Below are 26,684 nucleotides of genomic sequence, written 5' to 3'. Positions count from 1 at the left end.
AGGGTTGACAAGCGAAATCAGGCCACTTGTGCCACTGCAACGGAAGTCGTCCCGCATCTTCCACCCGGTCGTTCGCCAGATTTCTGAGCCCCAGGGACGCACACGTGCGCTTGCCGGCAACCCGGGTAACCACGGCTGTTATCAACGCATTATACGGACACCTTGTACTGTGCATGTAAGTTGTAACAGGTTCAAGGACGTATTATTGCTGATGAAGGCCCGCCATGCGGGTCATAAACTGGCTGTACTCACGTAATACCGGACCGATTTCATATACATGCTATGCTCGCTCGTATCAGACCGGTATAGGTCCTCTCTAGGAAAACAAGTGCCGCCAGGATGTGATATTGATGCCCACCCCGCCTTACGACCACGATATCTGAGCTTGAATGCTGTAATGAGTCTCCAAGCCAGGCCGGGAACCTGTCAACTACACACGGCTCATCAGCACCGGGAAGCGAAGTTGTCTGGACTGTCGGTCGGTCGCGTAACCCGACAGACAAACAGCGCCGATCCATTGCGCCGTGACGGGTTCGGCCTATCAGCAGCCGCCCTCGACTCGGTGATGGGGGGGAGGTGTTGCTGTCGGTCGCCGGCGCAGCGTGCCCCATCTGGCGAGCTGCTCCGTGCTTGCGGCTCGCGTGGGACGGCAGCCCTGCCCGTGAAACCGACTGTCAAACTCCTTTCTTCTTCGTTCCCGGCTTCCGTATTCCGTATTGTGCGGGTGCGATGCCAACCTTGCTTGTTGATTGAGCGTTGTTAGGAGTGCCGCGTAGTGTGACAAGGCGGGGACTCTGGGCTGTCTGATGAGCTCGGCCACCAGACCGTCCCAGTGACCCAGTCTGCATCGCGATCTCTACAGAATTCGAGGTTTGGCGCGGCGAAATGTTGCCCCAAATATCCCCTGTCCCCCTGGACACTCGCAGCATACTTTGCCCGTTTCAGAAACTGTCTCGCATAGCTCCCGCTCTCGGGCTCCATTTTCCGTGGGGAAGCTCCTTTGACATGAGCGACTCAGTGAACGATCCGTGGGGGTTCTCTTGTCCTTCGGGGAATAGGGGTTCGTTGCATGGCGACTGACGCACCAACAAGGGCCGGAACAACCTCATCCACACTCCTGAAAACAGTTGTTCCCGCTTCGAGACCGAAATCAAACCTACCTCGCTGGTGAAGGGGACCTGTCGGACATTTAGGACCTGGCCTGCCCGGGATGTGAAGCGGGCGTGGTGGGTAGCAACAGCTCGAGAAAGGGCTACCGGCAGCAGATGGGCGCCCCGTTGCATGCCGACGAATATGTAAGTCACCGAAGGAGGAAACACCCATCGGGTGCTGAGTTGGTTGTGGTGATGTCCCCGTCGTTAAACGCCCGATCACAGAAGAAAGCTGAAATGTGAGAACCCTGGACATGTTGGGGTGTTACAGTTGCACCGAGCACCCTTGCTTTCCATGTCATCCCGGGTGTTGGGTCCAACGCTTGTGTGGCCTTGCCATTGCCGGGACGGTCATGTCAAGCCCATCATCTCGCACAGATGCCAATCAATTTGCGTCTCAGCTCTTCGACACGAAACCCCAAATCCAGGCAGGCTGAGTTCAGGCAGCGCTGCTTGTGTATCCCGCGTTCAGATATGCGTAGCACATGGCTGACAGGTTGACAGATTCAGCGCCACAAGAGGAAGCTGCTGGGGCTTTCTCCGGGCAGAACTCGGTCTGCTACGTAAGGTGTGCCATGTTACACAACACATGGCAGCCTGTCAAAACTGTCTCGAGTCGCGCAACTGGCTGTATGTTTCTGTGTTTTCGGCCTAGTGGTGTCTTGGATGCGAGATCTTCGGGCGCACAGGGATCTTGACAGGCCAAGAAGCTGTTTTGATTTACAACCGCAGCAGCAACCCGACCCGATTTGTGTGACGCACCGTGCTGTGGAAGGGGGGATCTGCGTGTAACCGACTTGGCCGCTGCTCCGGGAGATCTGGCCCGGCACAGCATAACCTTTGGCGCTGGGCGAAAACCGAACGACAGCCTTGATGCGCAATCGGAGAACTGACGCCTCGCTGGCTGCACATAAAGGGAACAGTTGTCTTAATGGACCAGCCAAGCCGAAGTCAGGCATGGCCGTGAGCGACCATCTTCACGAAAAGGGCCAGCCTCGATGGCTTTTCGATTCGAAGTGTGTTTCCGCTCCCACGGCCTCGGCGCTGTGCAGCAATCCGGGTACCACAGGCACCATGCTGGAATGTCCGGGATGCCGGAGCAGAAACTGGTTGGCCCCGGCTGTGGTATGACCAAAACAGACCTTTTTTTCACCGCCGAATCTGTAAGACGTGAGAGAAGAGCGAGCACCTGGGAGTTGGAGTTGGGAACTTTGGAATCCGAATGAATAATTAAACATCATAGGGCAGAACAGCGCCTTGTGTCGCGTCAAGGTCTCGATTGTGAACAAGCAATGAATTCCCTGACGATGCCCGGTTGCTGCTCTACCAAATACTGGCGCCGTCGATGCGCCGCCAGTGACGGGTGAATGAAGGCTTCTGCCTAGCGGATCGTTGCAGGTGGCCGAAGGCATGCCATGCCAGTCGCCGCCGCTGAAGGGAAGCTAGCTCGACACCACTCCTCCCTTTGTTCCCGGGCATCCCCTTGCTGTTCTGATATGAGCGACACAGCCTCCGTTTTCGTCGAAATTGGGCGATTCAGCAGAGGCGGCTTGACGGCGGCAGCGGAACGGTGTAGAGATCAGAGGGAGCGCCACGATACGAGAAATTGATGCTTCTTCCCGTCGTCAGATCAGCCGAATCGAAAGCAGTCCAGGCAGGCCGCAGGCACATGTCAGCCGTCACACGTGACGTTACAAGCCACCAAACCACGTTTAAGATCAGAATACGGCAGCCTTTTCGTTATATCCTTTCCTATCTTTTTATCGACCAGCCCGCCGCCCAACGTTCGGCATCGCATGCGACAAGTTCAAAATCCCATCATATTGTTTCGTGATATGACGTCAGTGGCTGTCCCTTCAACGTCTGCTTCTCAGTAATGTACCTGTGCTTCCGTATCCGTCCTTGTGATTGTACACAAGAGAGGAAATCACAGCACTGGGATGCGCAGACTCGAAGCTCAACGGAGTTCAAACATCGTCCAAATGGTCTCAACTCCGCGGAATTGGAGGACCCTGACGTTTCCGCTCTCCACGTGCGGAGGTTTATGAAGGAACCCGGAGATATCGGGCCAGAATCGGTAGTATCTAGAATTCACTGGCGATGGAGGTCAAGGGAGGATTTCGGATGGAGACGGTAAGTTATGCAACAAGCGAATGCTTTTCGCAATGACATGTCCTCATTGGCGTAGGACACTCAAATGTATACTCGAAGACATCAGCAATTACCAGGTGTAACAGTCCATGTTGGTAGAATGTCTTAGAGCCGCTCCAATTGGCACCATTCTACGGATACTACGATACTTCATCCAGCTGTATTCAATTACCGTAAGAGGAATGGGGTACGGATCCGTACGATACATTTGATCTTGGCCGTTCCGCGCGCTCCTGCATTTCTCGGGTCCACAGCCGAAAGGCCCTGTCGCTCGCCATGAGCTGGATCCCTGTCTGAGGCGTGCTCCTTGCAACGCCGCGAGATGTCTGGATTGGGCGTAGGTACGGAGGAGGGACGCTGCAGCATTCCCGGCCACCCACAGCAGTTTGCGGCAGCCGTAGATGACATCCGTGCCGTCGGCCCTGGCTTCGCTCGCATGCCCACCCTGGCTGGGAATAGGTCCTGTCATGGCTGACTGGCCATCTGCAGACGACCATGTATGATAAAATCTCTTGCTCGAGCATCCGCGCGAGATGCTCTCTAAGCCCCATAATTCCCTGATATCTCATTTACACACTCATCCATATTCCCTCCGCCTCCGGAGTGGCCAAGCGCGTGTTTACGCCAGAGCTCCGGCAATGCTTTCTGTGCTCGCATCGAGCCTTCTTCACTCGCCAAGGATCAGGTAGTTTTTGCGAGGCGTTGTGACACGCCGTCTTCAGGCCTTATTGACACTGCACCGTTGCCTTATGCACGACAGCCTCAAAGTTTCAGACTCGGACGGTCAGGAGTCGGGCTGAGCCTCTGGCTGTTGTCGACATCTTCACCGAATTCAACTCACCGGCACAATTTGCTTGTGTCCAGGACGCTCATCGACCCGTCTGAGTCGTCTCAACAGGTTCTTTGCCGCCTGTCGTGAGCATCCCAACCCAGCTCTGTGAGAGGTACTTGGCCCCTATCATAGCTCTCAACCGCAATGGCCGGTTTCCACAACACGTACCACCGCGACGGGTACCGCGCTGGCTTTAGCCAGCCAAACGGCGAGAGGTGTTCCCTGCCGGGGATTAGAGAGGTACGGCACACTATCCCACGCCGCTCACGCCAGCACTTTTGCGTGTCCGACTGACGCTCTTGGCAGATGGTGCCAGAGATTGACGAGGTCCTGCCTAGGCCACCATGGACTGGCCCCGCCCGAACCCCGTCCTGGCCAACAAGTCCAGGGCCATGTTCACCAGGCGCGGGCGCGACGCCTCCGTATCGGTACACACATTCGTTGGTTCACCAGCCCCTCGCTGGTCCGTCAGCCGACGAGGAGAGGGGGCATGCTGTGGCATGGCAGCCTGATCCAGGGCACAATGTCCCTCGGCGGCTCCCGACAACGGTGTCGCCCGCACGCCCGCCCAGCGCCGTGCCGCCTCCGGGCAGCTGGGCGCCCGACTACGATGAGGCGGACCCCTACCGCAGCCAGCGGCGGTACAGCCAAGGGTCGCACGGGTACGTCGGCCACCACCACGGCATCTACCGGCCCCCTGTTGGCGCCCACGCCTTCGCCTCGGTCGGCGCCTACGGGCCAGCCGACGGACAGCACGGCGGAGCGTCCGACGGCGACCCCAAATCCGTCAAGCGTGGAGCGGCGATGTCGGACGGAGAGCCGGAAGAGCGGCGGAAGCGGCGCAATTTCTCGGCGGACACCACCGAGGCCCTCAAGAAGTGGGTGGAAACGAGGATTGACAATCCGCACTTTGACCCAAAAGAGGTGGCAGAGACTGCAAAGAAGACGGGGAAAACTAGGAGTGAGTTCTACCTTCCTTAATATCCTCTGCTGTTCTGTCAAGGTCCCCCTCTTGGCCAATCCAAAGCAAAGAGCACCCACCCCCCATCAACCCCAATCCTTTCCAATGGCTGTCCCAGTAGCTGTGCCAGTACCTAACTAACCCACCTACCCCACCGGCTCCCAGAACAAATCGAAGACTGGCTCATCAACTACCGCCGGCGCGGGTGGCACAAGCGCAAGTTCGAGATCTACTCGGCGCGGCTGCGCGACGCCCAGGCCGAGTACCGCGATGCGCTGCACCGGGCGCGGGACGCCGCGGCGGCGGCGGCGGCGGGGCGCGGGGACGAGCAGGCGCGCCTGGCGGCCGAGGCCCACGTGGCGCTGGTCGATGCGCGGGTGCAGGCCGCCGCGCTCCAGGAGCAAAAGGCGAGGCGGGAGTGGCAGGAGCATGAGAGCAAGAAGGGCTCGCATGGGCATGGGCTTGGTGGGGCCGCGGAAGGGGGGAAGGGGGAAGGTGGCGGGGAGAAGTGAGTTGACTTTGGTGAGCGATTTGCCCTTTCTATGTATGTATTTTTTGTGTTCTTACTTGTGTGGCCTTTTTCTTTCTCTGGGAGTTGGCTGGCCCCGGAAAGAAGAGAGGGTTGGCTCAGGCCCGGCAAACTGGGTGAGGCGTTTGCGTGGGGCCCTTTTTTTTTTTTCTCTCTCTTTGGGCCTCTGTACGAGTATGGCTGGCGAGAGCGACGCTAAGATGGGCGGCTCCAGAGTACAGGATGGTACAAGTACGACGGGACGGCGTTACGAACCATGCTGTAGTGTAATGTAATGATAGACATCATTGTCCGGGGCAGTTTGCACCGCAACGAAACAGCAGCGTGCTCTTGTCAATGAACAGAGCATGGTGTGGACGGCAAGCTGGTGTTCAACATGGTCAAAACTTGGGGCAACACCTCGTTCGCGGTTCAAATTGATGCCAGACGTCAGGCAGGAGAGAAGCGTTGGGGTTGGCTGCCGCTCATGTGGAAGGCAGGGGCGCTGGTCGTGCCTTCCCAATTGAACGGATTGGCCCTAGAAAAGTCCAACACCAAAAAGGCATTGGACACATGGCCAAAAATATCACAAACACCCAGTGGTCTGGCTGCGGTTATTGTGGAGATACAACTCCGATACGGGGAATCGAACCCCGAGCTTCGCGGTGAAAACGCGATATGTTAACCGTTACACTATATCGGATTTTATTGGAGTCTAGCGTAACAAATGTAACCTAAGTATTTTATTTTGTGGCTTGGCGTCCGTCGCTTGGTCGAGTGGAACCACAACCGCAATCCATTGTCGATGCAGCACCAACCTAACCCAGGGGTCAGGACAATTGAGGGCAACGGCTTCCGCTTTGCTCTGTAGCGCTTAGCAGGACTTGGATCCGAGTCAATCGAGCAGGCAATCCTCTTGAGATCTCCACGAAAGAGTCCAGGAATCATTCGGAAGCCCTCTCCAGAGTGCTCTTGATGCGGGTTAGGATTATGTCAGACTCCGGTTGCCGCTGCCATGGCGGGTGGCAGAATGCCTACACACTGCATGGGGCCGTGGCTCGACTTATGAGTGCGACTGCAAGGTATAAAGACCGTCAACAAATCGAAAGATGTTCTTGTGTGTGGGCTCACGGCCACCCCTGCGTTTACATTTATCAACACCGTCACTGACTTTACAACCAACGTTGCCGCTGCACAGCCCTGAGTTGCGAAGATACACGAGATTAAACCTCAATACAACACTACAAATTCAACCTAACATGGCGGTTTAGGTTCTTTCTGGGAGATACTTGGGACTTAAGCAAGCTTGAGGTACATATGGACGGGCATCTTGGCCAACAGTCGCTTGCAATTCCGAGGCCAGTGTCATGATGGGCAGGATAGAAGGCTCCTACGCCGTTGTCTACTTGGGAAACATCTTCACTCCCTATTCTTTCTGCTCGGCACGGACAAACAAGGTACATTGGCCATACTTTTCTGCTCACCTCTTCGCTTTCCATCTTCACCCATTCTTCTTTCCACCTAACCCCAACTCCCTCTTTTGGCAAGCCGCCTGCTTTGGCCTTTCAACTTTCTACATCGACACGCCAGAGTAGTTGAACCGAGACACTCAATCATTTCAGCTGCTTCTGTTAAACTCATTTCTATGACCATTATCTCGATTTTGAGTTCTCTGCGTTTCATCATATTCTGACTTGCGAGCAACAGCCTGCTCCGGAACTTCACGCACAAACTCCAAGTGAATTGCTAGTACTCAACCTCAATCTCTATCAGCGTATGCTGATTATAAACACCTGAAAACTTTCTTTAGGTTCATTGACATTGGAGAAATTCTTCCTCAACACACCGAGTACGCCGCAGCTACTTACCATCTTACTGGCAGTGCTTGCCGTTCTTCGAGCCCAACTCCATACAACATTGCGGCGGCGGTGGGAGAGTCGTTATCAAACGAGTCGCTCGACATGCTCACGCTTCAAGACGGACACGAAACCAACGGCCCGATGGCAGAGAGAGAAGCCAAAAAGCGGCGATTGCGCGAGCTTCGAGACACACACGCCTGTGTCGAGATCATCGTTAATCAAATGGGAAAGCACTACAGATCTCTTGATCCTCCTCCGTGGCTCGATCTGCAGGTCGTCGCACGGCCAACTTATGCGCTCCAAGCGGCAAAATTCCCATCACGCTGCTTGGAAGTACCTCAAAGACTCATGCACGCTCTTCCAAACGTGGATGTCCGGCCACGAGAACTGGGAAGACGCCGTGAAGGGGTTCAAGATGCCTCACATTGGCACTCGGTCCAAGATCAAAGCTACCGAATTCATCGAGGGCAACCAAGCCTGCGTACCAAAGGCCATCATGAAGGCCCTGACGCCAATCCAGTTCCAAGATCCCAAAGTTTTGGAAAGGGGCCAGGGTCAACGATCCTGAGTGGCGCCGACATTACATGGAGAAACCAGGCTATTCTCACCACATCCCTTTTGACGACGATCTGACCGACCTGGTACTGAACGCCGTCGGGGAAAGAGGCAAGCTCGAGGGTAAGCAGCAAGAAAGCAGTGATGAACTGGAGCCGTCGGATGCAGAAGCCGTGGCCACTAATGGTGCCACGAGGGAGGCAAGCGATAAGGACCGTGACGACGCCAAAAGATGGAAGGACAAGGCCCACGCTACCATGCCGAGAATTGCCGACACGGTCACTGAGACTCTGGCCGCAGAGCAGACGAAGCTGCTTGGGAAGGGGTGCCGGCAAGGATACGAAGGACGCCAGGGCCAAATCAAGCGGCAAAGAAACGGCGGAAGCATCGGCCCACCGCCGAGCATCATGGACACGATCGAGGAAAGCGACGATAATCGCTCGCCTGAACCTTCTGTGGTCAGGATATCTGCCGCCAGGGATGACGAGCAGCTCGGGGGACGAAAAGCCGGTTACGAGAAGCTCAAGAAAGATTACGAAGAGCTAGCAACACGCTGCTGCAACCTCGAAGGCAGTTGTAAGAGGCTGGAAGAAGAAACTGAGCATTTGATCAAGCAACAGAAGGACATGCGGCACGGCCACGGCGCCGGCAAGCAAGATCAAGGTCAACTTGCCCAGAAATGCAGTGAACTCGAGGCTCAGATCAAGACTCCCGAGGTTCGATGCACAGCACTCACAGACGACGTGTCACAAAACTCGAGGACAAGGGCAGTCAGGCAGGGGCCGTAAGACGAGTTCTTGGCCCCATAGCCCCTGCAAGCGCTCAGGCTCACGGTATCCGCGCGCCTTGACATGCCGACCTTCGAACCCGACTGGGACCCCGAGGAGGAGGTCTACAGCCGCCGCGTCCCCAGCTACATCCGGTCTTCGCGGATGACGAGCTATCCGGACCCTGTCAGCACCAGCAGCGCTTCATCGGCGCCTTACTTTTACGTGAACCCAGCGGGGAGAGTTACAACACCGACTCCAAGCCTAACTCCGATGCTGGCGCCAACTCAATCTTCCGAGCCTCCGGCTCCCGTTCCAGCACCGACTTCTTATCCGGTCCAGGCCCCTGCTCCAGTGCCAGCCCAAATGCCAACGCAGACATTGGAGGTTCCCTTCTGTCCCGACGGTCAGAAACTCCCGTCCTCACCACCGACACGGCCTACACGTCCGCCTCTTTTCAGCCCCAACCTCAGGCACAACTAACCCAGAGCAACACAAACAGAACCGCACGCGCAAGCCACCCAGCACTCGACTGAATAATCGAAGCCCACCTCTCAAGGCTTCCCCCCTCTCAACTGCCCCAACTTCTCTCAGTCCTAGGCCCCCTGGACTCCCGCATCTGGACCTGCCCGTCAACGACCAACGAGCAGATCGCGTCACACTGTCTCGGGCGGGGGCTCCAGCGCGATGATGGGCTGGTTGAGCTCGTGGGCTGTCTCAGGAGGATGATTTGGTTTGGGCCCTGGGGTCGGTGACAAGTATGTTCCGGGGAGAGCGAGGCAATGGGGTGGCGGCGGTGGTGGTGGTTGAGGGCAAGGTCACGATGGGGATGGAGGTCGTTTGGCGGAGAGGGAGGGGTGCGAGTGTGGTGGGGTGCATAAGATGGAGGTTCTGTGAGAGGGTTGGTGTTTGGCGAGGAGGAGATTTGTTGCGATTTCGGAGAGTTTATTGACATTGAGAGACGTGGTGGCGGGGAGTTACACCTTATCGTTTATTTGGCTTTTATCCAAATTGGTGGAATCAAGAGCGCTGGGTCTTATATCTCCGTTGCCTTCGTCATGAAGAAAGTGAATGAAAAATGCCAGTAGCGAGGAGAAACAGTAAAACTGTTGCAAGAGGAGACAAAGAAACAAAACAACAACAGAATTCAGTTAAAAGAACAGAAGTAGAGAAAATATGTGAGATCGGAGGAGGTTAACGAGAAAACGCAAGAGCAAAAAAAAAAAGATACATACTCATTAAAAAGAGAAAGGAAGCAAGAAAACAAGAGAAATAGGGGAAGAAACGGAGAAATTTATAGTAAAATAACAAGAGAAGAAGTGTAACGTGAGGGAAAGCAAGAGAGAAAATTGTAGGAAAGTGAAAGAAAACAACGGAGAAAAGTTAGGAAAGAGAGAAGAAATGTCAAGATAAACTAGAAAGATGATAAACGAAGATGTTAACGTTGATATAATAAGTGAATAGATAATAGAAGTAAGAAAAGCGAATTAATGAGAAAAGAATGAAATAAAAAAAACCAAATAGCGCCTGATCTTGACTATTATACGAGCATTGACGTATATGATAAGCAAGCGCCTCAGACAAGAGAGAACCTCACTTGACAGAATTTGGTGGCCCGCACGCGACAAACCAATATGAACCGCCATGCTCACTAACAAAGTTACTAACATTTTTCTCTGTGCGCGCCACCAAACCCCGTTTAAGGCGCTCGCTTGTCTGAGTCGCTCGCTTATCATATACGTTATTCATCCTTGTCTCTAATTGACTGACGAGGGGGCGCATTCTAACTTGCCCACCATTTGATCAGGACTACGGAGTCCACCCAGCATATAATAACTCTCCGCCAGATGGGTCGATTAGGAACGAGAATGTAATGCACAGACGGCCCTGGCTCCTCATTTACTACTCATGGTACAAAAGGTGGCGTGATCCCATTAAACTTTAAGCTTGGCTCCCGGAGACCTCTGGCCCACTTTTGAATGAAACTCAGTTTCAACTTCACTCAAGAATCCTTCACCGAGGGTCGAGAAGTAGTGTAAACATGTTCACCTACCCCCTCGCTCTCATATGCCAGTTCCAGGGACGGGGAGGAGGAGGAGCTGGAAAGGGAGGGACCGAGTTTCCTGAGTTGAGACGGAGAGCGGATGGGAGGTGGTGCGTGTTTGTGGAGTGCCTTGATGGGGATGGGGGTTCAGGTGGTAGTGACGAGGATGTGAAGGGAGTCGTGTTCAAGCTGGTGCCGAGAAATATGGTCTGTTGGGAGAACTTCAGGGCGGATGGGACGGGGAGAGGGTATGAGGAGACGTGGCATGCTGGGCTGCCTTTGAGGAGGGAGGTTAAAGTTGGGTTGGATAACAATCTGAGTTCATATGATGCTGTCGCTTCAATTGCTAAACAGCTGCCCGTCCATGGAGCCTTCGCCATTCCAACCCGAGTCTGGGGGCTGAGAACAATCTCAACCCTTTTTCGAGCCAGTCAGGCAGAGCGCTTGAATTGGCACTTCTGATGTCGTAAAACGACCATTCTGCTGCGAGGATTAAGCGGAGACGTCTGCTGCTGACGCAAGTCAATTGTTGTTCACGAGACCACTCTTTCAGCGAACATGCCCGACTGAGTCACTGGCCAACGGGACTTTCAGGGAGGAGAGACAGTCGCAGCAGTGCAAGGGCACTTAGCGGAGGTCGATTTGCGTCAGTTCCATTTCCAGCTGGCTGGATTCGGCAGGAATGACTCACCAGATTCGCTTCCTTTCAGTGCAACTGATAAGATGGAACTTGGTATGAATAAGCGCACCACGTGGCCCGCACGTTCCAAGCGACCTTCATCGACCGAAATAAACCGTCGTTGGCGATCGAGCTCGGAGGTTTTGTCGTTTATTTTTCAGGCAGCAGTTGTCACGTTTCTTGACTTGATAGAGCCCCTGTGCGAACTCCATTCCCAAGTACTCGCTTAACGCCCGATCTTACTCGGATGTCGGAGCAAAGACCGTCCGGCTAACTTTCCCGAGAATCTGGCCGGCCGAATCCGGCCTGGACGCGGCGCAGCCCTGGCTCTCAGTGGCATTCAGGCAGATGTGTCGTCTCGGCGGTGACGAGGATGGCGCGGCAACGCCCAACGTCGACCGAGTTATACATGGGTCGGGGTCCGGGGCCGCACATTGACGACCCCGATCTCCTTCGACTCTCTGTCATCGCCGCCCCTCGGCATCCGTCTCGGACTTGGCAACATCGCAGCATGTCCCCTTCCTCCCCCGAAGATGTCACGTCTGAAGCATCAGCTGCCGCCGCTTCTTCCCCGGCCCACGAGCCGCTGGCCTGCGTAAGCTGCCGCTCCCGGAAGCTCAAGTGTGAGACTTGCTCCGTAGGAGGCTAGCTCCAGCGCTGCTGCTTACTGTGACTGTCAGGCGACCGCCAGAAACCAGTCTGTGCCCGGTGTGCAAAATCCAATGCCGAATGTGTCTATCCCGAGTCCCGGAGGAAACCCGCGTTCAAGCGGAGGAACGTCAGAGAGCTTGAAGAAAGGCTTGGTACGGCTTTGTGACCATTCGTATTATTGCCGTTTTCTACGTATTGACGCAGACCCAGCCCAAGTGGAAGGCTTGCTCAAATCCGTCGGCAAGCAACGGGCGAGCCAGTCTGGCCGGTCCGATGGGGCCTGGACGGAGGGCTCGTCTCCAGGATCTCGGCCTGACAGGCTCCAAGGCAGCCCCCGAGAGGGGGCGATGCCCTGGATCCCGCTGTCACCGAGAGAGACCCCTCGGGGCGGGGACCATGCTCAGTCTCCTGGGGAGTTGCTAGGGCTTGGCCGGTTTGAGCGCCTGCCGCCCTTCGAGATGATCGAGGAGCTGTATGTGTCGGTGGTCGTCCCCTGGAGAGACCTGTCACTGACAACGCCAGCGTAGCCACACCGTATTCTTTCAAGCGCAGCAACTCTTTATGCCCATCATAAACCCGGGCAACTACTTGCGGGCGTTTCACTCACCGCCCCATATGCGCCCTCCCATGTCCCTTCAGTATGCCATCTGGACAGCCGCTGCCAATGGACACCCAAAGTACGGCTGCTACCATGATGCGCTATACCGTCGTGCCCGCCAGTATCTGGAGGCTGACGAGCTGAAGGTTGGCCACAATCCGCCACTCCCAAGACATACAGACTAACGCCGATCTAGGGGGCTGGAGAACACTTCATCACCGTTGGGCACGCCCAAGCTTGGGCCCTTGTGGCGAGCGACGAAGCTCGATGCCTGTTATTTACCAGGGCATCTATGAGCTCTGCCCGCTGTGTCCGGCTGGCCGGCATGATGGGGCTTCACCGGCTCGACAGCACTCTCCCGGAGGAGGACGTGCCCATGGCTCCCATGATCGCGCCGCCCCGAAACTGGGCCGAGCTGGAGGAGCGCAGGCGGCTGTTCTGGGGCGGTTTCTGCATCGACAGCTACGCAAGCATCAGCGCCGGTTGGCCGACGCTCATCGATGTGGACCAAGTAAGCCAGCATATCGGGGATGCTTTCCGAAACCATCACTGACTATCGCCAGATTACCACACACTTACCCGCGTCGGAGGATGCATTCCAGAACGGCGTTGAAGAGAAGTCAGCGACACTCCATGATGCATTTCGGGGCGCCAACTATTCCAATTTTGCTGCCAACGTGCTCGTCTGCCACATCTTTGCCCGGCTGATGAAACATGCTCACAGACCGCTGCCGGATGACCACCCAGAGGATCCAGAGAATGGGGCCTTCTGGAAGCGTCACAGGGAGCTTGACAATATGCTGTCCAGCACCTTCATGTTTCTGCCTGAGCGCTTCCGGCTCCGGAGCAACAGGCGCGACCCAGTTGCTGTGCAGACGAATTTGAATCTGCACGCCGCTGTCATCTGCCTCCATCATGCCGCCCGAGACAAGGCCGACAAGTTCAAGCTGGCGGGAATCCGGCAATCGAGCAGGACCAGAGCGTTGACTGCTGCCCAGGAGATCGTTGATATCATGAAAGCGACTGGCCACATCAAGAGTGGACACAAGGGTCCCCTTATGGCTCTCTCGCTCTATCTTGCCGCGACAGTGTACACAGCGCAGGCCAAAGAAAACCCGGACGACTTCAACAGAGCCAATCTCGAACTCCTCGTCAAGTGGATGAATATTGTTGGACATCACCACATAATCACACGCTCGTACCTCAATCAGATACTGGTTGATATCGAGCGCAACGGTATCTCTGTCACGGTGGAGGAGAGGCCGCCCAACTTCGATCCCAACACCAGCGGCACTACAGCGTGCGGTCACGGCATTCCCCTAGTTGCTCGAGCGCCGTCCTCGCGCGACATCAAGGTCACCCCGCCGCTACCGGGCCGCTTGCCTCTTGGCGCACCGCAAGGCATCATTCCATCGTCTTACTCCTCGCATTCTGTGCCGTTCGCGACCTTTATCGGGCCCTATTCGGAGAACACCGAGCACACCGATGACACCGATGGCCCCGCCACCAAGCGAATGCGAACCTCTTTCAGGCCAGGCTCCGTGATGCCTTCTGGAAGTGTCTACGAGAATGCGGCTGGTCCCTCTACATGGTCCTTCGGGCAAGGACAGACCTTTGTGGATCCGGCACCGGATCTATTCGAGTACACCGGCTCTGGTTGGTCATACACGACGAAATACATGACCAACCCGGTGACGACGACGACGCTGCCCCACCGGACTGGTTCCCCGGCCATCTTCAACCGGGGAGCGCAAAATGGAGCTTCGAACGCTATGCCCAACTTTTCCGGGTTCTCTGCGCCCGGCTCAACGGGAGCTGCAGGACCCTCATCATTTCCCCAGGTGCCGGCCGCCGGGCCGTCAACCTCCGGCCTCCCCGCGGCATTCGGCATGAACACAACCCCCACAACCAATACTACCAACACCAACCTCAGTCCTGGAGAGCTCGGGGATTTTGGAATATTCGAGAATTTAGGGGAATGGGGCCCGACAGACCTCGAGTCGCTTTACGCCATGGTGCTGGACGTGTCCGGTGGCGACACGGGCACGTCCCAGGAGACCATTGACCCGTGGGCAACAATGAATGATGCCGGTGGAGGCGCAGGGTCTGGTTGAACCCAGATCCTTCCAGTGTACGAGTCGACAGATGGCCGGCTGTAAGTCTATGTTACGGAGATTTTTCCATCCGAACTTTAGAATGTATGATCATGGCAAGCTGTACAATAGCGTGGGGTAAAAGGTTTGGGACGCGAGATACCTTGGATTCGGCTTATTGCATTGGGTTCGGGACGCATAAAGGCTTGGGTCTGGCGGCGGGAATGGGGTTGTATTACTTAGACTCATAACCCTCCTCATCAGATGATTAGATCCCCAATCTAAATAGAATGCGAATATAAACTCGCAAAACACGTCGCCTTGACGCGCGATACAAGTACAGGCTTTTATCTACCTGATATTTTGCCAATGTTATGGTAAGTCATAAGCTCGTCCATCAGCACAACATATTTTCTCACCATTTCAACTCTTGGTGCCCCCGCCATTCCCTTTTTCAAATCGGTACGTCGCCCACAGCTTAGAAGGCAAAGACTTGGTCCTCCAGCTTGCTAACGGGCCGGGCCTTCTTGAAGCCAAGGCTCTCGGTGGCCTTCTTCAGGCCGCTAATCATGGGCGGGGGACCGCACAGCAGGATCTTAACATCATCGGCCGGCTTGGGCAACCATTTCTATGACAAGCCGATTAGCGAGTATTCCCACAACACAGACACAACCAGCAGCCATTTCTGGGGATGGGAAGACTACTCACCTGAATCATCTCCGCTGTAACATACCCCACACCACCCTCCCAGCCCGCCGGCGGCTTGTCCAGCACGTAGTGCACCCGGAACCCCTTGTCCTCGCGCGCGAGCTGGTCCAGGTCCTCGCGTAGGAGAATATCCTGCTCCGTCACGTTGGCAAAGATGAGGTCGACCTCGGTCCGGTCGCCGGCCTTGCGGCCCCGGATGATGGCCTTGGTCACCTGCAGCATGGGCGTGATGCCCGTGCCGCCGGCGATCATGCCAAAGTGGCGCACCATGTTGGGCGTGTACACGAAGGCGCCCTTCGGACCCTTGACGCGGATCGTCTGCCCCACGGCCAGCGACGCCATGTGCCGCGAGATGTTGCCTTGCGGGTAGGATTTGATAAGGAGGTCGAAGTAGCCCGGCTGATGGTCGCCTGAGATGGGCGTGTAGGAGCGGACGATCTCCTTGGTGCTGCCGTCTGGTTGCGGGAGGTGAGCGCCGATCGAGATGTGCTGGCCGATCGGCAGGCCGAGGATGGATGTCGGGGTTGGGAGCGCGAACCGGTAGCTTTTTTTGGGTGAGGATGGTATGTTAGAGAGAGGCTTCTGAACGAATTGAGGGAGGAGTGGTGGCTTACATGGCGACATTGTGCGAGATGATAGTCTTTTCCTTGAGCTCAAACTCCTGGAAGGCGTCGGGCTTGAGGACCGCCTGGGGGCCTGTCAAGGGGGGTCAGCGGACTGGGGCTCCTAGGTGCTCGAAGGGCTCGCGCGTACGGGTATTGAAAAACTTGATGGCACCGAGCGCGATTCCAAGCAACAGAGCGTAGGCCGTCCACTCGCGCTTCACTAAGGCTGTGCCCACGACGAGCAAGCCGACGGGGATGTATATCCCGTCGATGTATTTGCGCGCAAGCAGCGACTCGGCCATTGTGTCTTAGTTTCTCCTCCTGCTGCTTCCCTTGGTGGTATGCGAACTTGTTGCTAGCGGCAGGCGAGCGATCAGACGCAAGCAGCGGACTCAAAGAGGTCGGGGGGTGGCCTACTTAAAATGAAAAGGAGTCGAGAATCAAGAGATGGGTATTCATGACGGTGTACGGATCCGTACTCTGGTTAAGAATTCGGAGCTTGTGGGCCGATCCTGCTGCAATTGGGGCGGGATCTGCCGGCAAGGACCGGGGTTACCTGTATCCATGTTTGGCACAGTTCCATTTTGGCACCACTTCGCCGTTGACGACCAGCCAAAGCCGAGTACCCCGATGCACGGCATTGGCAATGCCACACTTTCGCTGGCTGAAATGCGACCCTTGCGCTCCTTCCTGAATGTTAAACTCTGCTGCCGCTTGCTGACAAGTTTCCATTCACGTGCATTTGGCAGGGCCAGGCTATATTTCCAAACTCATCCAGCAGGGGTCTCAGGTGAGACAGGGTACTCGAAGTCCCGATTTGAACCCTGCGTTCGTGCCACGGATCGCCTGTGGTTTATCCGTAACGTTTTCGGCGAGACCTTAAAGAAACCCCAAACGCAACCCCACCACTCACGTCCCGGGGGGCCGGGTAAAGACTTCCCAATGGGCGAGAACACCAAGGAAGAGGCGCCGTTCCCTCTGACTGATGTGGACCGGCACGTCCTTTCCCAAACCGATGAGGAGTTCGAACCTCACACGTGGGACGGGCTACGGGAACTCCTTGGTACGGCCGTCGCTTAAGTCTACCTTGGTTCTAGGTACAGTACTGACAAACAGATCAGAGACCAACCGGCTCTTCCTCCTCAAAAGAAAGCCGTCCGATCTGCGGCGGTACATGGAGTGGACTGCTCAAACCAAGGCCAAGTACGGGAGCATAACCGACTACCTAATTGCCCACCGTCTGCCCCAAGCCTGGGGTCGGCCGCCCTTCAAGCCAGTCTCCGAGACTCCGTTCGCGGACCCGTCCGACTACCGCGTGCTGATCAATGACTGGCCGTACGGATTTGTACCGGGCATCACCCATCTCGTCGTGTGGTCGCGCACCCCGATCCCGGTAGACAACACCGTCGGCGACATGACGCCTGAGAGCAGGCGGACGGTGGCCGACTTCATCAAGCGGTATTTTGTCGACAGCCTCGGCCCGGGAGGCGAGGACAAGGTGATGTGGTTCAAGAACTGGGTGGCGCTCCAGAGCGTGCGGACGGTTGACCATGTGCATGTCCTGGTGAGAGATGTCGATCCTGCTGTGCTGCAGGAGTGGACCAAGGAACACGAGTGCCATAAGTCGCCGTAGGGGATGGGTGTAGCTTCGGCAGAAGCCCATCGTTCTGAGATAGACAATCGTAGGCCTAGGCAGCCCGCCGCTGCTTGCGGTTGCCGGCGGGAGCGGCATTTGCAGCGGCGCCCATCTGAGCCATCTGCTTTGCGGCGCCCATCATTCCGAAAGCCTTGTAGGCGCCATAGGCGGGAACAACAGCCCATAAGAACCATGCCCAGTTGCCGAAGAGTGCCACAAGGATTGCTGCCGCCCAGGTCACCCAGACGACGTCGAACAAGTACTCGGTCAGACCGGGAGCGGCAAGGTCCTCGCCCGAGGACTTGAGCGCGTTTGTCTCGGCGTCATATCTGGGGCGTCCAGTCTTTTCCAGCGTAAATTGGCAGACGAAGCTGGGGAGCGAGAGAATGAACCAGAGCAGCAGAGAGCGTGACCTGAAGACGAAGTGCAGGAGCAGGAAGAGGCCATTGATGACTAGAGAACCGAGATGGAGGTTGTTGAGAGCCGCCGCATTGGACTTGGCTCGGTCTTTGCGTGCTTTTTGGGCCATGCTGTGCTGGGCGTGTTGGAGATGCTGTCTGAGGCGGCTCGGGGAAGCTGTTGCCTGTGAACGATGCCAGAGCTTGGAAGCTTGACCACATGGAAATTGTTTGAGCCCCACTAGCTCACCACATTGCAAGGATCTCAAGTCTCGTCACCCATTTGGAGCATTTGCTTATGCTTCCCGCATCTCTGGCAGACGTTAATCTAGGTTATTCAAAAGATTTGGGTGCTTTCTATTTTTATATTGATGAATATTCTACCTATCATGAAATCAAGACATCAATTGTTGAATCGCCGACGGAACCTCAATTCTGAGAGCACCCGACCTCCGCAAAAATCCGTTACGTTCCTTCCATGTGGCTGGAATCAGTGGCACAGCGGCCCCATCCTTGATCTGCTGTGTGTTGCTCGGCAGGCTGCAACCGCCCCGGCGTAGAAGCGCGTGGCCAATCAAGCGCCCGTTGCCGCGCCCACCACAACATTGCAAGTCCAGGGAAGAGCAGCAAACACCGTTGACGCCTTGACAGCTTCCCGAGCGAGTCCACGACAAGACACCAGGCCCATCGCTTGGCCAGAAATCCCAGGGCTGGCGTTGCTGGGTTGCCAACACTTCTCGAACGTCGCTTCCTCCATCCTTTTCTCTTTGGAAGCTATGATTTCATGACTTGGGAGAGCCTGAATCATTCAGCATTGCGGGTCCCGCATCGCCGCCTTTGTTTTTCGCATCCGCTGCTTTTGAGTTCAGTTGCTAAACCGGCCCCCTTGGCCTACTGCCGGACATTATACGCTCTGATTAAGCAGTGCCGCCCCTCGAGCCATCGCCAGCATCCGATAGACGTTGTGTGCCGTGTGTTCTGTTTCTTAATTCAGCAGCTGCATCGACCATTTCTTCCTGCGTCAACCGACAAAGGCCCCTCGCCAGGCCGTTCCCAGTCCACCCACCAGACAGTCGACCCAGAGGTTTGCTTCCCTCCCGCTCCCGTCACCAGGCGCTCCAACACCTGCCCTCTTGTTGGCGCTGGATCCGCCCCATGCGGAACAGGCGCATTCGGCCAACGTCGATTGCCGGTTCGAGCGACCCCATGGATTACCCTCCTCGATAGCATCTGGAACACCGAGTCGCACAGCAACCTGGCGCACCAGTGCCCGTTGCGACATGGCACCGACCAACGCGGCGATTGCTGGCTTGTTGAAGCAGGCCGTTTATTATCATCTCGACAATCTTTCGTACCAGAATGCCGTCTTCTTCGCCGAGAGGTTACATGCCCACGATCAGCGTTCCCCCGAGTCCGCCTTCCTCCTCGCTCTCTCTCATTACCGTTTCGGCGACTCTCGATCGGCATACGAAGTTAGCAAACTGCCAGGGTGTCGGGGGATTCATCTCGGGTGCTCGTACATCTTCGCGCAATCCTGCCTAGACCTGGAACGGTACAGGGATGGGATTACCGCATTGGAGAAGGCTCGCCCGTTGTGGGCAGCCAAGTGCAGCATCGGAAGGCACACAACTTCTGCAAGGGCACCATATCCCGACGCATCTTCAGCGAGCTGCCTCCTAGGCAAGCTATACCGAGCATACGACGACAAGAAAAGGGCGGTTCCTTGTTTTGAGGATGCGCTGAGAGCGAACCCCTTCATGTGGGACGCCTTCACCATCCTGTGCGATATGGGCGTCAATGTTCTGGTACCGAATATCTTTCGACTCAATGACACTTTCGCTCGCAGCTTCGACCAGGAGTCCGGCGCGAATAGCATTGACTCCAGCGGAGGACCTCCGGACCCTTTACAAAGAAAATCCGGCATCCAAGGTGTCAGCCAGGAAAGTGATCCCTTTGAGAACCACCGATCGACGGCGTTTCAGGACGTTTTGAGCAACAACATGCTGTTTGTCGACCCTGGCGAGAACGATTCGATATCAAGATTGACCGCCGGGCATTCAAGGTATGCGGTAACGAAACAGGGATCCGATAGCATGGAAACACCCACTGGCCCTATCGCTGTCCCAGACCCCCAGGCCCCTCGCATCGCCTACCCTTCAGAGCCACCATTAGCACCGGCTCGCCGAACACGGGGAACCCAGGCCTCAGAGCCCGGCTTCCTCGACGCTCCGCCCAAGATGAGCTACCGTCTAACCTCCAAGAAAAGAGACAGGGCACAGGAGCAGCTGGTGGAACCCCCAGAAGCGCCCATGAGGGGTTCTGCTCTTTCTCTGGCCGCCACCGAGAGGAAACGGACGGCATCAGGACACCCTGTACAGCCACGCCCAGCCAACTTTGAGGAGCCGAGGAGGAGCGCGAGGCTGAACGTGGCCCCCAGGACGGCTTCAAGGTCCAACACTAACATCACGACGGCTGGCGTGCCAGTCACCCGCGAGTTGAAGAAGGCCAGACCTCCGATCTCGAGAATTGCGCGGCCGGGCTCTAGCGGCACCAGCGTTGGCAGGGTCGTGAGTGGGAATCGAAAGCCGTTGGAAGATAACAGCATGGACATTGATCAAATTGAAGTCCCTCGGGTCAAGGAACTGCCTGCTGTGCCAGCCCCGCCATCGAAGCCGCTCGACCCTGAGCCGGTGAAGGCAGATGAGGGGCTGAAATGCATTCTGGATCTCCTGAGAAAAATGGCGTCTGGATATCGGCTCTCATCATCATTCCAATGTCAAGAAGCCCTGACCGTCTTCTCGACGCTCCCTCGGAGCCACCAGGACACACCGTGGGTGCTGGCGCGGATGGCGAAAGCCCACTACGAGTTGGCTAATTATGCCGAGGCCGAGAAAATCTTTCGCCGCCTTCGGATGCTCGCCCCAACGCGGCACGAGGACATGGAGTTCTACTCGACCGTTCTCTGGCAGCTGAGAAAGGGGACCGAACTCTCCTTCCTCGCGCATGAGCTCACCGACAGTGCGTGGGACTCACCGCAAGCCTGGTGCGTTCTAGGGAATGCATTCTCTCTGGACTGCGAACACGAACAGGCCCTGCAGTGCTTCAAGCGAGCCATCCAGCTCCATCCGAAATTCGCATACGCGTACACTCTTCAGGGACACGAACACGTGGAGAATGAGGAGTATGACAAGGCTTTGGTGTCGTATCGGCGCGCGATCGCCGCGGACAAGCGGCATTACAACGCCTACTACGGCATTGGCAAAGTCTACGAGAAGCTGGGCAATTACGACAAGGCGCTGAGCCACTATCACGCCGCGCTGGTGATTCATCCGACGCATGCTGTTCTGATTTGCTGCATGGGCACAGTGCTGCAGAGACAGAAGCAAACCGTTCAGGCCCTTCCTTGGTTCATCAAGGCGGTCGAGCTAGCACCCAGGGCTCCTGAGATGCGGAGCAAGAAAGCCGGGGCCTTATTAGCTATGGGACAGCTGGACGAAGCAAAGAGAGAGCTGATGATCCTGCGGGATATCGCGCCAAACAATGCCCAGGTTCACTTCCTGCTGGCCAAGCTCGCCAAGACGCTGGGGGACAAGAGGACGGCAGTGCGCCACTTCACCATAGCCTTAAGCTTGGATCCAAAGGTACGTATTTTGCCTGTAATCACCCATGGCCAGTGACGAGTGGCTGACATGTTTACTAGGCGAACGGGGAGATCAAGAACGAGATTGGGGCACTCGAGGACGACGACGGCTTCGACGACTCGATGATGCATTGATGCTCATGACTGACGAACCTTTCAATGTGAACCTAATCCTCGATATCCCTACGATGACGAACGAACGGGTAGTGGCTGGAGCGAGAACTCGGCATGTTTTGGGAAAGCGTCGCCCATCACTATACTCGGCGTGCTTGGGAGGGTTGAGTTGCTCCTTTGAGACGGTCGTTCTATTTCTTGGCAGCAGCATGGACAGCATTCTATGGCGTGGCAATGGCGTTTTCTGGAGAGCATCGAGCATGCTTTGTTTCGTGGCGTGGCCCATCTCTGGGCTGGGTTGGAGTCTTCTGTGTATGAGTACCTGAGCATCGCATTGGCCGACATGTATAGTACGGAATTGGCGAGTGTCACCACGGGAGGGCAAGGTTGGGTGGGACTCCGGGAGAGGGTACAAAATGGATAATACAGGAATTGGCTCTGGGTCAGCTGTCGACCTGGGATGACATCCTAACCTACCTTACCTAGAACCTACCATGGCGTGAAGACATGAGATAAACATTAGCGTATTCTATACTCATGTAAGTTAAAAGACCAAGGCAAAGTGGGTGGACGTCTGCTTGCACATTCCCGTTCTGGACGGTATCGCGGGGAGAGATCGGTCACAACGCCCATGTAATCAGAATATGATGATCAGTCACCACCGCCTTGACCGAGCCAAAAAAAAAAAAAAAAAATAAAGAAAATAAAAAAAAATCTGAATATATAGTGACAACTTCCATCTGACGACGAGACGTGAGTTATGCTGTGGGCTTCGTGCAGTAGGGGCAACTCCGGAAATCATGAGGGCTTGGACCACTTGCTGAGGCAGTCCCACCTGACTTCAGTTTGGCCAGCCGTACGGAGTATGGGGCGGCCGAGTAGCACAGACCATATTTGTGGGGCTAATTCTCCAAAACGCGCAGTCCCGCAGGCACCAAAACAAGTGAATCAAACCAGCGCCATTCAACGCTTTTTGACAGCCAATTTTGAAGCAGCAAAACTCGCATAAATTCGAAGCGCTTTTTCCAGGAAATAACCAACAACCCACATCCGAAACAGGATTAGTGGCGCTCTGATCAGCTGCCCCCTCCTGATCTGCTGCCTGTCTCCCAAACCTATTTAACCCTTGCCTCTCTCACTCTGCCACTTTCCCCAGAACCACTCAACTTTACGAATTGCGTCGTTTTGGTCAATCATCGAAGGCATCAACTTTCCATCGACTTATCAAGTCACACCATCATTTAGACTCATCTCCATCGAACCGATTCATCCATTAACATGACTGGACGTAAGTTTATCCTTACCATTTCGTCATCGTCATCATCGCCGGCGATGCATCCAGTAGCGCAGTGGTTGAGCTGCGCGCGGTTTGGGAGTGTAGAGTCCTGCTTGGGTGGGGTTGCATGTGTCCCGCGACGCGTCTGAACCCTCAACCGCGCTGCATCATCGCATTGCATACCGACGCCTGCATCGCGTCGACAATGCACGCATTCGTTCCTGTTTGCACAGGATGTTAGAAGGCTGACAATTTCTTTTCGCAGGCGGCAAGGGCGGCAAGGGCCTCGGCAAGGGCGGGGCCAAGCGCCACCGCAAGATTCTGCGCGACAACATCCAGGGCATCACCAAGCCTGCTATTCGCCGTCTGGCCCGCCGTGGCGGTGTCAAGCGTATATCTGCCAGTATGTTTCTCCCCTATCGGCCGTTATAACCGACCCCTGGCTTTTTCAACTGCAGGACATATGCTGACAGTTCATTACAGTGATCTACGAGGAAACCCGTGGCGTCCTCAAGTCGTTCCTTGAGAGCGTCATCCGCGACGCCGTCACCTACACTGAGCACGCCAAGCGCAAGACGGTCACCTCGCTTGACGTGGTCTATGCCCTCAAGCGCCAGGGCCGCACCCTCTACGGCTTCGGTGGTTAAGCGAAACCTCGCGACGGCGCAGGGGTTGGCGATCGGGTGTATGGTTATGGCATGATCGGATGCATATTTTCCGCGGTTGTTTTTCACGTATGGCGTTGGGATGGGGTATCAGGGCAAACTATGACACGGTCGATGGGAATGACCACGGCGTCTTGGAAGGCGAGTAAAGCCGATGAAATGCATTGATTTTGATCATCACTTGCTGTTGCCTGCGCTGTGACTGGACCATATGTGATGGTGTCCATGCTTTTATAAGCTGCTTCCCTGGTATCTACAAATATTTCCTTCCAGCCGCCGCAACCCTCTGCCGAAATACCGGACTCCGGATTTCCATATTAACTTTGTGAAACGGGCTCATGATAGCTTTGATATAGTTCTCGTAGACCTCGTTAAAGAAGTTCTTGATAGCCTCCTCGGTCTGTGGACTCGTCGGGTTGGCGCCGACAGACGTCGAGTTGCGCGTCGCCCCGGCCGCTGTCGCTGTCGGCTGGTGCAGCAATAGGAACTTGACGTTGCCGCCCGTCATGAAGCAGGAAATGTAATTGTTGAAGAACTTGTCGATCACCTTCAGATATCTGGTACTTCCCATATCAGCACATGTCAGTCCATCTCGAACTAGGAAGGGCGGAGTGTTGGGGCGAGGATATGGGAAGGCATGGCAAGGCGGCCTTCACTCTGCAAGTGGAAACAGACGGAAGGGAGGCCGTACAGTTGCCCGTTTGTCCACTGCACCTCCTCGACAATGTCCAGGCTGCTGTGCAGAACAAACTGGTTCAGATGCCGTGCCTGCTCGCTGAAGCGTGCCTGGCCATCGCCGCCCTGCTTGCTTGTGCCGAACTCGTACTCGAAGAGCGGGTTGTCTTGGGTGCCGATGATTGCGAAGTAGTAGCTCATCGTCCTGGTGTTGCCGCTTTTCTGTTGGTGTTGTATGTGACGTAAGGCCTGGCTTGCGATCGATCAACCATCTGCGCTGCGTGGTGAAATATTGGGGCCGGGTGGTGCATTCATTTCAGCAATCCAGTCGTCGATGGATTCAAATCAATAGACTGCTTTGGTGTAGTGAGCTCCAGGCTGAGGCTGCAGGGGCGCTGGTGGGTCGCGGGGTGCTGTCTCCACAAACCGATGGAGCCTTAGCTTGGCGCTGCGACGACGGGAGCCGCGATTTTTTGAACAGGCGGCAAGGACCCATACCTCCGTGATCTTTCCATTCCACCCGGCGAACCGATTGCAAGCTCCCGCGCCGCAGTCATGTTCGGGCCATTCAGGATCACAAATGTTCTCAACGGGGGTCTTCTATGGTGAGCACGGGAAGCCTTCTACTACTTATGGTTTGTCCCACGATAAGCGACGCTGACAGCACGCAGGAAGATCCCCTGGCGCCTCTCCCCGACTCAGAAGGCCCGGCAACGGAAGCGGTTAAGGGCCGTTGATCAGGTCGTCGAGACGCTGAGCAACGCATTGGCCAAGAAGGGCGAGACTCTCAAGTCGCTGGAGCGCTGGAAGGCCGAGATGCCGACCGAGGCGCAAATGCTGCCCCGGGACAAGTACACCATGTTTGACCGGAAAGCCAAGAGATATCGCAAGGGCATTCACAGTATGTTGCTGTCGGGACGGGATTGGGGTGGGCGCATGTGCTGTGTAGCTGACATTCTCGTTCTAGAACTTCCAAAGTGGACGCGTGTATCGCAACGAATCAACCCTCCCGGTTACTAAACAACGACGAGCGATGGTTCGGGGCGTGTATATCCCTTGTACTATACCAACTGAATCAATGGCGTTGTGGTGGCTGCAAATTGTTCTTGGATCCCAGAGATGTGGGCGGCATGGACGATATACCCGGGTCAAACACGAAGCCCACCTCTGGATCGTGAAGTGGGCGGTCAACATGACGACAACCCGCCCAATAACGCCGTTGTGATTCCCGGGGTATTGCGTTACTTCACTTGAGAGACCGTAAAACATGCCGTCGACGTGTGGACAGGCGAGTCTATTTTCCGCGCCCGTAATCATCGTCATAGTCCCTAGAACCCGCCCTGTCCCTAGACCCCGCCCTCATCCGCGCCTGAAGCGCCCGTCCAATGCCGCCACGGCCCTCATCGTAGTCCTCGCGGTATTCGTCGCGGACCTGCCCTCCAGACTTTCCACGGCCGTACTGGCGACCCTCCGTGAAACCGGGGTCAAGGTCTGTCCTAATGATGCGTTCGTCCAGCTTGGTCCCGCCAATGTACTTCATACAGTCGAGCGCGTCCTGGTGGGTGTAGTACTCGACGAAGCAGAAGCCGCACGGTGTTTTGGTAAACCGGTCGAGGCCCATGACCAGGCGCTTGATTTCGCCGCATTTGGAGAAGAGCTCATACACTTGCTCTTCGGTGGTGTAGAAGGACCTAAGGACAGCCAGTCAGTCAACTTTTGTCGGCCGGTTATCTTGCCCAAAGGGCAAATTGATGCAGCTTACAGATTCCCAACGTAGAGAGTGGTCGCATCTTTCAGTGGATCCTCCTCAGGTTGGTCGTTCTGCATGTTAATATCATCGTCGCCATCGCGCTGGTCCTTGTCGAATCGCCGGCGCTTGTTCTGGTTCGTGTGTTAGCTTGGGTAGCTACTTTGCATCAGCTCCCAATGATCATATCGCGTTCACTACTCACCCTATTATTAAAATAGGCGCTCGGCTGATCCAGCCGCTCGACTGTGCACCGTGGCCCTCTCATAACGGTCGTTTTTGTTGTGTTTGTTTGGGAGTGAGTGGATGGATTTCTGGAGCTTCGACTGGAAGTTGCTTGCCGCAGACTCGCACGGTTGCGATCTGAGTGG

The 26,684-nt window shown here is 55.8% G+C and overlaps 14 protein-coding genes and 1 non-coding gene across 15 annotated transcripts; 9 read left to right on the top strand and 6 right to left on the bottom strand.

Annotated features, from left to right (window-relative positions):
* Positions 1 to 313: 313 nt before the first annotated feature.
* On the bottom strand, positions 314 to 1,521 carry N657DRAFT_454914 (uncharacterized protein). Its single transcript, XM_062787464.1, has 3 exons — positions 1,161 to 1,521; positions 738 to 998; positions 314 to 430 (listed from the first exon to the last, which is right to left on the bottom strand). Exons 1-2 carry the CDS (start codon positions 1,405 to 1,407, stop codon positions 760 to 762), a joined length of 486 nt encoding a protein of 161 aa, XP_062647050.1. The 5' UTR covers positions 1,408 to 1,521; the 3' UTR covers positions 314 to 430; positions 738 to 759.
* A 2,554-nt stretch (positions 1,522 to 4,075) lies between these two features.
* Positions 4,076 to 5,240, top strand: N657DRAFT_454869 (uncharacterized protein). Its single transcript, XM_062787462.1, has 2 exons — positions 4,076 to 4,374; positions 4,441 to 5,240. The coding sequence occupies exons 1-2, from the start codon at positions 4,279 to 4,281 to the stop codon at positions 5,113 to 5,115; spliced, it is 771 nt and encodes a 256-aa protein (XP_062647049.1). The 5' UTR covers positions 4,076 to 4,278; the 3' UTR covers positions 5,116 to 5,240.
* Positions 5,241 to 6,058, top strand: N657DRAFT_454870 (uncharacterized protein). The gene has a single exon (XM_062787463.1). It carries the CDS (start codon positions 5,366 to 5,368, stop codon positions 5,897 to 5,899), a length of 534 nt encoding a protein of 177 aa, XP_062647048.1. The 5' UTR covers positions 5,241 to 5,365; the 3' UTR covers positions 5,900 to 6,058.
* Positions 6,059 to 6,234: 176 nt separating this feature from the next.
* N657DRAFT_t89 lies at positions 6,235 to 6,306 on the bottom strand. The gene has a single exon. It is a non-coding gene; the product is annotated as a tRNA-Glu (tRNA).
* Positions 6,307 to 6,973: 667 nt separating this feature from the next.
* Positions 6,974 to 9,267, top strand: N657DRAFT_634448 (uncharacterized protein; the record flags this gene model as incomplete). The annotated part of the gene is made up of 6 exons (XM_062791281.1): positions 6,974 to 7,060; positions 7,311 to 7,377; positions 7,414 to 7,452; positions 7,702 to 8,016; positions 8,060 to 8,733; positions 8,827 to 9,267. 6 exons carry the CDS (start codon positions 6,974 to 6,976, stop codon positions 9,265 to 9,267), a joined length of 1,623 nt encoding a protein of 540 aa, XP_062647047.1.
* Positions 9,268 to 10,570: 1,303 nt separating this feature from the next.
* Positions 10,571 to 11,400, top strand: N657DRAFT_646025 (uncharacterized protein). Its single transcript, XM_062793052.1, has one exon. The coding sequence runs from the start codon at positions 10,826 to 10,828 to the stop codon at positions 11,288 to 11,290; it is 465 nt and encodes a 154-aa protein (XP_062647046.1). The 5' UTR covers positions 10,571 to 10,825; the 3' UTR covers positions 11,291 to 11,400.
* A 205-nt stretch (positions 11,401 to 11,605) lies between these two features.
* On the top strand, positions 11,606 to 14,870 carry N657DRAFT_664318 (uncharacterized protein; the record flags this gene model as incomplete). Its single annotated transcript, XM_062795231.1, has 7 exons — positions 11,606 to 12,130; positions 12,188 to 12,310; positions 12,369 to 12,630; positions 12,686 to 12,902; positions 12,953 to 13,267; positions 13,320 to 14,078; positions 14,325 to 14,870. The coding sequence occupies exons 1-7, from the start codon at positions 11,881 to 11,883 to the stop codon at positions 14,868 to 14,870; spliced, it is 2,472 nt and encodes an 823-aa protein (XP_062647045.1). The 5' UTR covers positions 11,606 to 11,880.
* A 191-nt stretch (positions 14,871 to 15,061) lies between these two features.
* N657DRAFT_646023 (ferredoxin reductase-like protein) lies at positions 15,062 to 16,600 on the bottom strand. Its single transcript, XM_062793051.1, has 4 exons — positions 16,311 to 16,600; positions 16,172 to 16,253; positions 15,558 to 16,101; positions 15,062 to 15,477 (listed from the first exon to the last, which is right to left on the bottom strand). The coding sequence occupies exons 1-4, from the start codon at positions 16,462 to 16,464 to the stop codon at positions 15,328 to 15,330; spliced, it is 930 nt and encodes a 309-aa protein (XP_062647044.1). The 5' UTR covers positions 16,465 to 16,600; the 3' UTR covers positions 15,062 to 15,327.
* A 504-nt stretch (positions 16,601 to 17,104) lies between these two features.
* N657DRAFT_574420 (uncharacterized protein) lies at positions 17,105 to 17,795 on the top strand (the record flags this gene model as incomplete). The annotated part of the gene is made up of 2 exons (XM_062789028.1): positions 17,105 to 17,225; positions 17,284 to 17,795. 2 exons carry the CDS (start codon positions 17,105 to 17,107, stop codon positions 17,793 to 17,795), a joined length of 633 nt encoding a protein of 210 aa, XP_062647043.1.
* A 55-nt stretch (positions 17,796 to 17,850) lies between these two features.
* Positions 17,851 to 18,327, bottom strand: N657DRAFT_656547 (uncharacterized protein; the record flags this gene model as incomplete). Its single annotated transcript, XM_062794712.1, has 1 exon — positions 17,851 to 18,327. The coding sequence occupies one exon, from the start codon at positions 18,325 to 18,327 to the stop codon at positions 17,851 to 17,853; it is 477 nt and encodes a 158-aa protein (XP_062647042.1).
* Positions 18,328 to 19,476: 1,149 nt separating this feature from the next.
* On the top strand, positions 19,477 to 21,971 carry N657DRAFT_681387 (TPR-like protein; the record flags this gene model as incomplete). Its single annotated transcript, XM_062796379.1, has 2 exons — positions 19,477 to 21,837; positions 21,897 to 21,971. The coding sequence occupies 2 exons, from the start codon at positions 19,477 to 19,479 to the stop codon at positions 21,969 to 21,971; spliced, it is 2,436 nt and encodes an 811-aa protein (XP_062647041.1).
* A 739-nt stretch (positions 21,972 to 22,710) lies between these two features.
* On the top strand, positions 22,711 to 24,172 carry N657DRAFT_718812 (histone-fold-containing protein; the record flags this gene model as incomplete). The annotated part of the gene is made up of 4 exons (XM_062797500.1): positions 22,711 to 22,729; positions 23,244 to 23,291; positions 23,492 to 23,629; positions 23,710 to 24,172. 4 exons carry the CDS (start codon positions 22,711 to 22,713, stop codon positions 23,871 to 23,873), a joined length of 369 nt encoding a protein of 122 aa, XP_062647040.1. The 3' UTR covers positions 23,874 to 24,172.
* On the bottom strand, positions 24,042 to 24,886 carry N657DRAFT_646018 (trafficking protein particle complex subunit 2). The gene is made up of 2 exons (XM_062793050.1): positions 24,583 to 24,886; positions 24,042 to 24,448 (listed from the first exon to the last, which is right to left on the bottom strand). The coding sequence occupies exons 1-2, from the start codon at positions 24,765 to 24,767 to the stop codon at positions 24,145 to 24,147; spliced, it is 489 nt and encodes a 162-aa protein (XP_062647039.1). The 5' UTR covers positions 24,768 to 24,886; the 3' UTR covers positions 24,042 to 24,144.
* Positions 24,887 to 25,105: 219 nt separating this feature from the next.
* Positions 25,106 to 25,906, top strand: N657DRAFT_619986 (mitochondrial ribosomal protein L31). The gene is made up of 3 exons (XM_062790579.1): positions 25,106 to 25,171; positions 25,238 to 25,467; positions 25,534 to 25,906. Exons 1-3 carry the CDS (start codon positions 25,122 to 25,124, stop codon positions 25,584 to 25,586), a joined length of 333 nt encoding a protein of 110 aa, XP_062647038.1. The 5' UTR covers positions 25,106 to 25,121; the 3' UTR covers positions 25,587 to 25,906.
* Positions 25,534 to 26,588, bottom strand: N657DRAFT_619985 (RNA-binding domain-containing protein). Its single transcript, XM_062790578.1, has 3 exons — positions 26,519 to 26,588; positions 26,329 to 26,447; positions 25,534 to 26,257 (listed from the first exon to the last, which is right to left on the bottom strand). The coding sequence occupies exons 1-3, from the start codon at positions 26,579 to 26,581 to the stop codon at positions 25,861 to 25,863; spliced, it is 579 nt and encodes a 192-aa protein (XP_062647037.1). The 5' UTR covers positions 26,582 to 26,588; the 3' UTR covers positions 25,534 to 25,860.
* Between the last annotated feature and the right edge of the window lie 96 nt (positions 26,589 to 26,684).

Source organism: Parathielavia appendiculata, assembly GCF_033297405.1.
Source record: "Parathielavia appendiculata strain CBS 731.68 unplaced genomic scaffold N657scaffold_7, whole genome shotgun sequence".
NCBI classification, from domain to species: Eukaryota; Fungi; Ascomycota; class Sordariomycetes; order Sordariales; family Chaetomiaceae; genus Parathielavia; species Parathielavia appendiculata.
The sequence above is the reverse complement of the archived record's forward strand: the minus strand, read 5'-3'. Positions and strand labels throughout refer to the sequence as shown.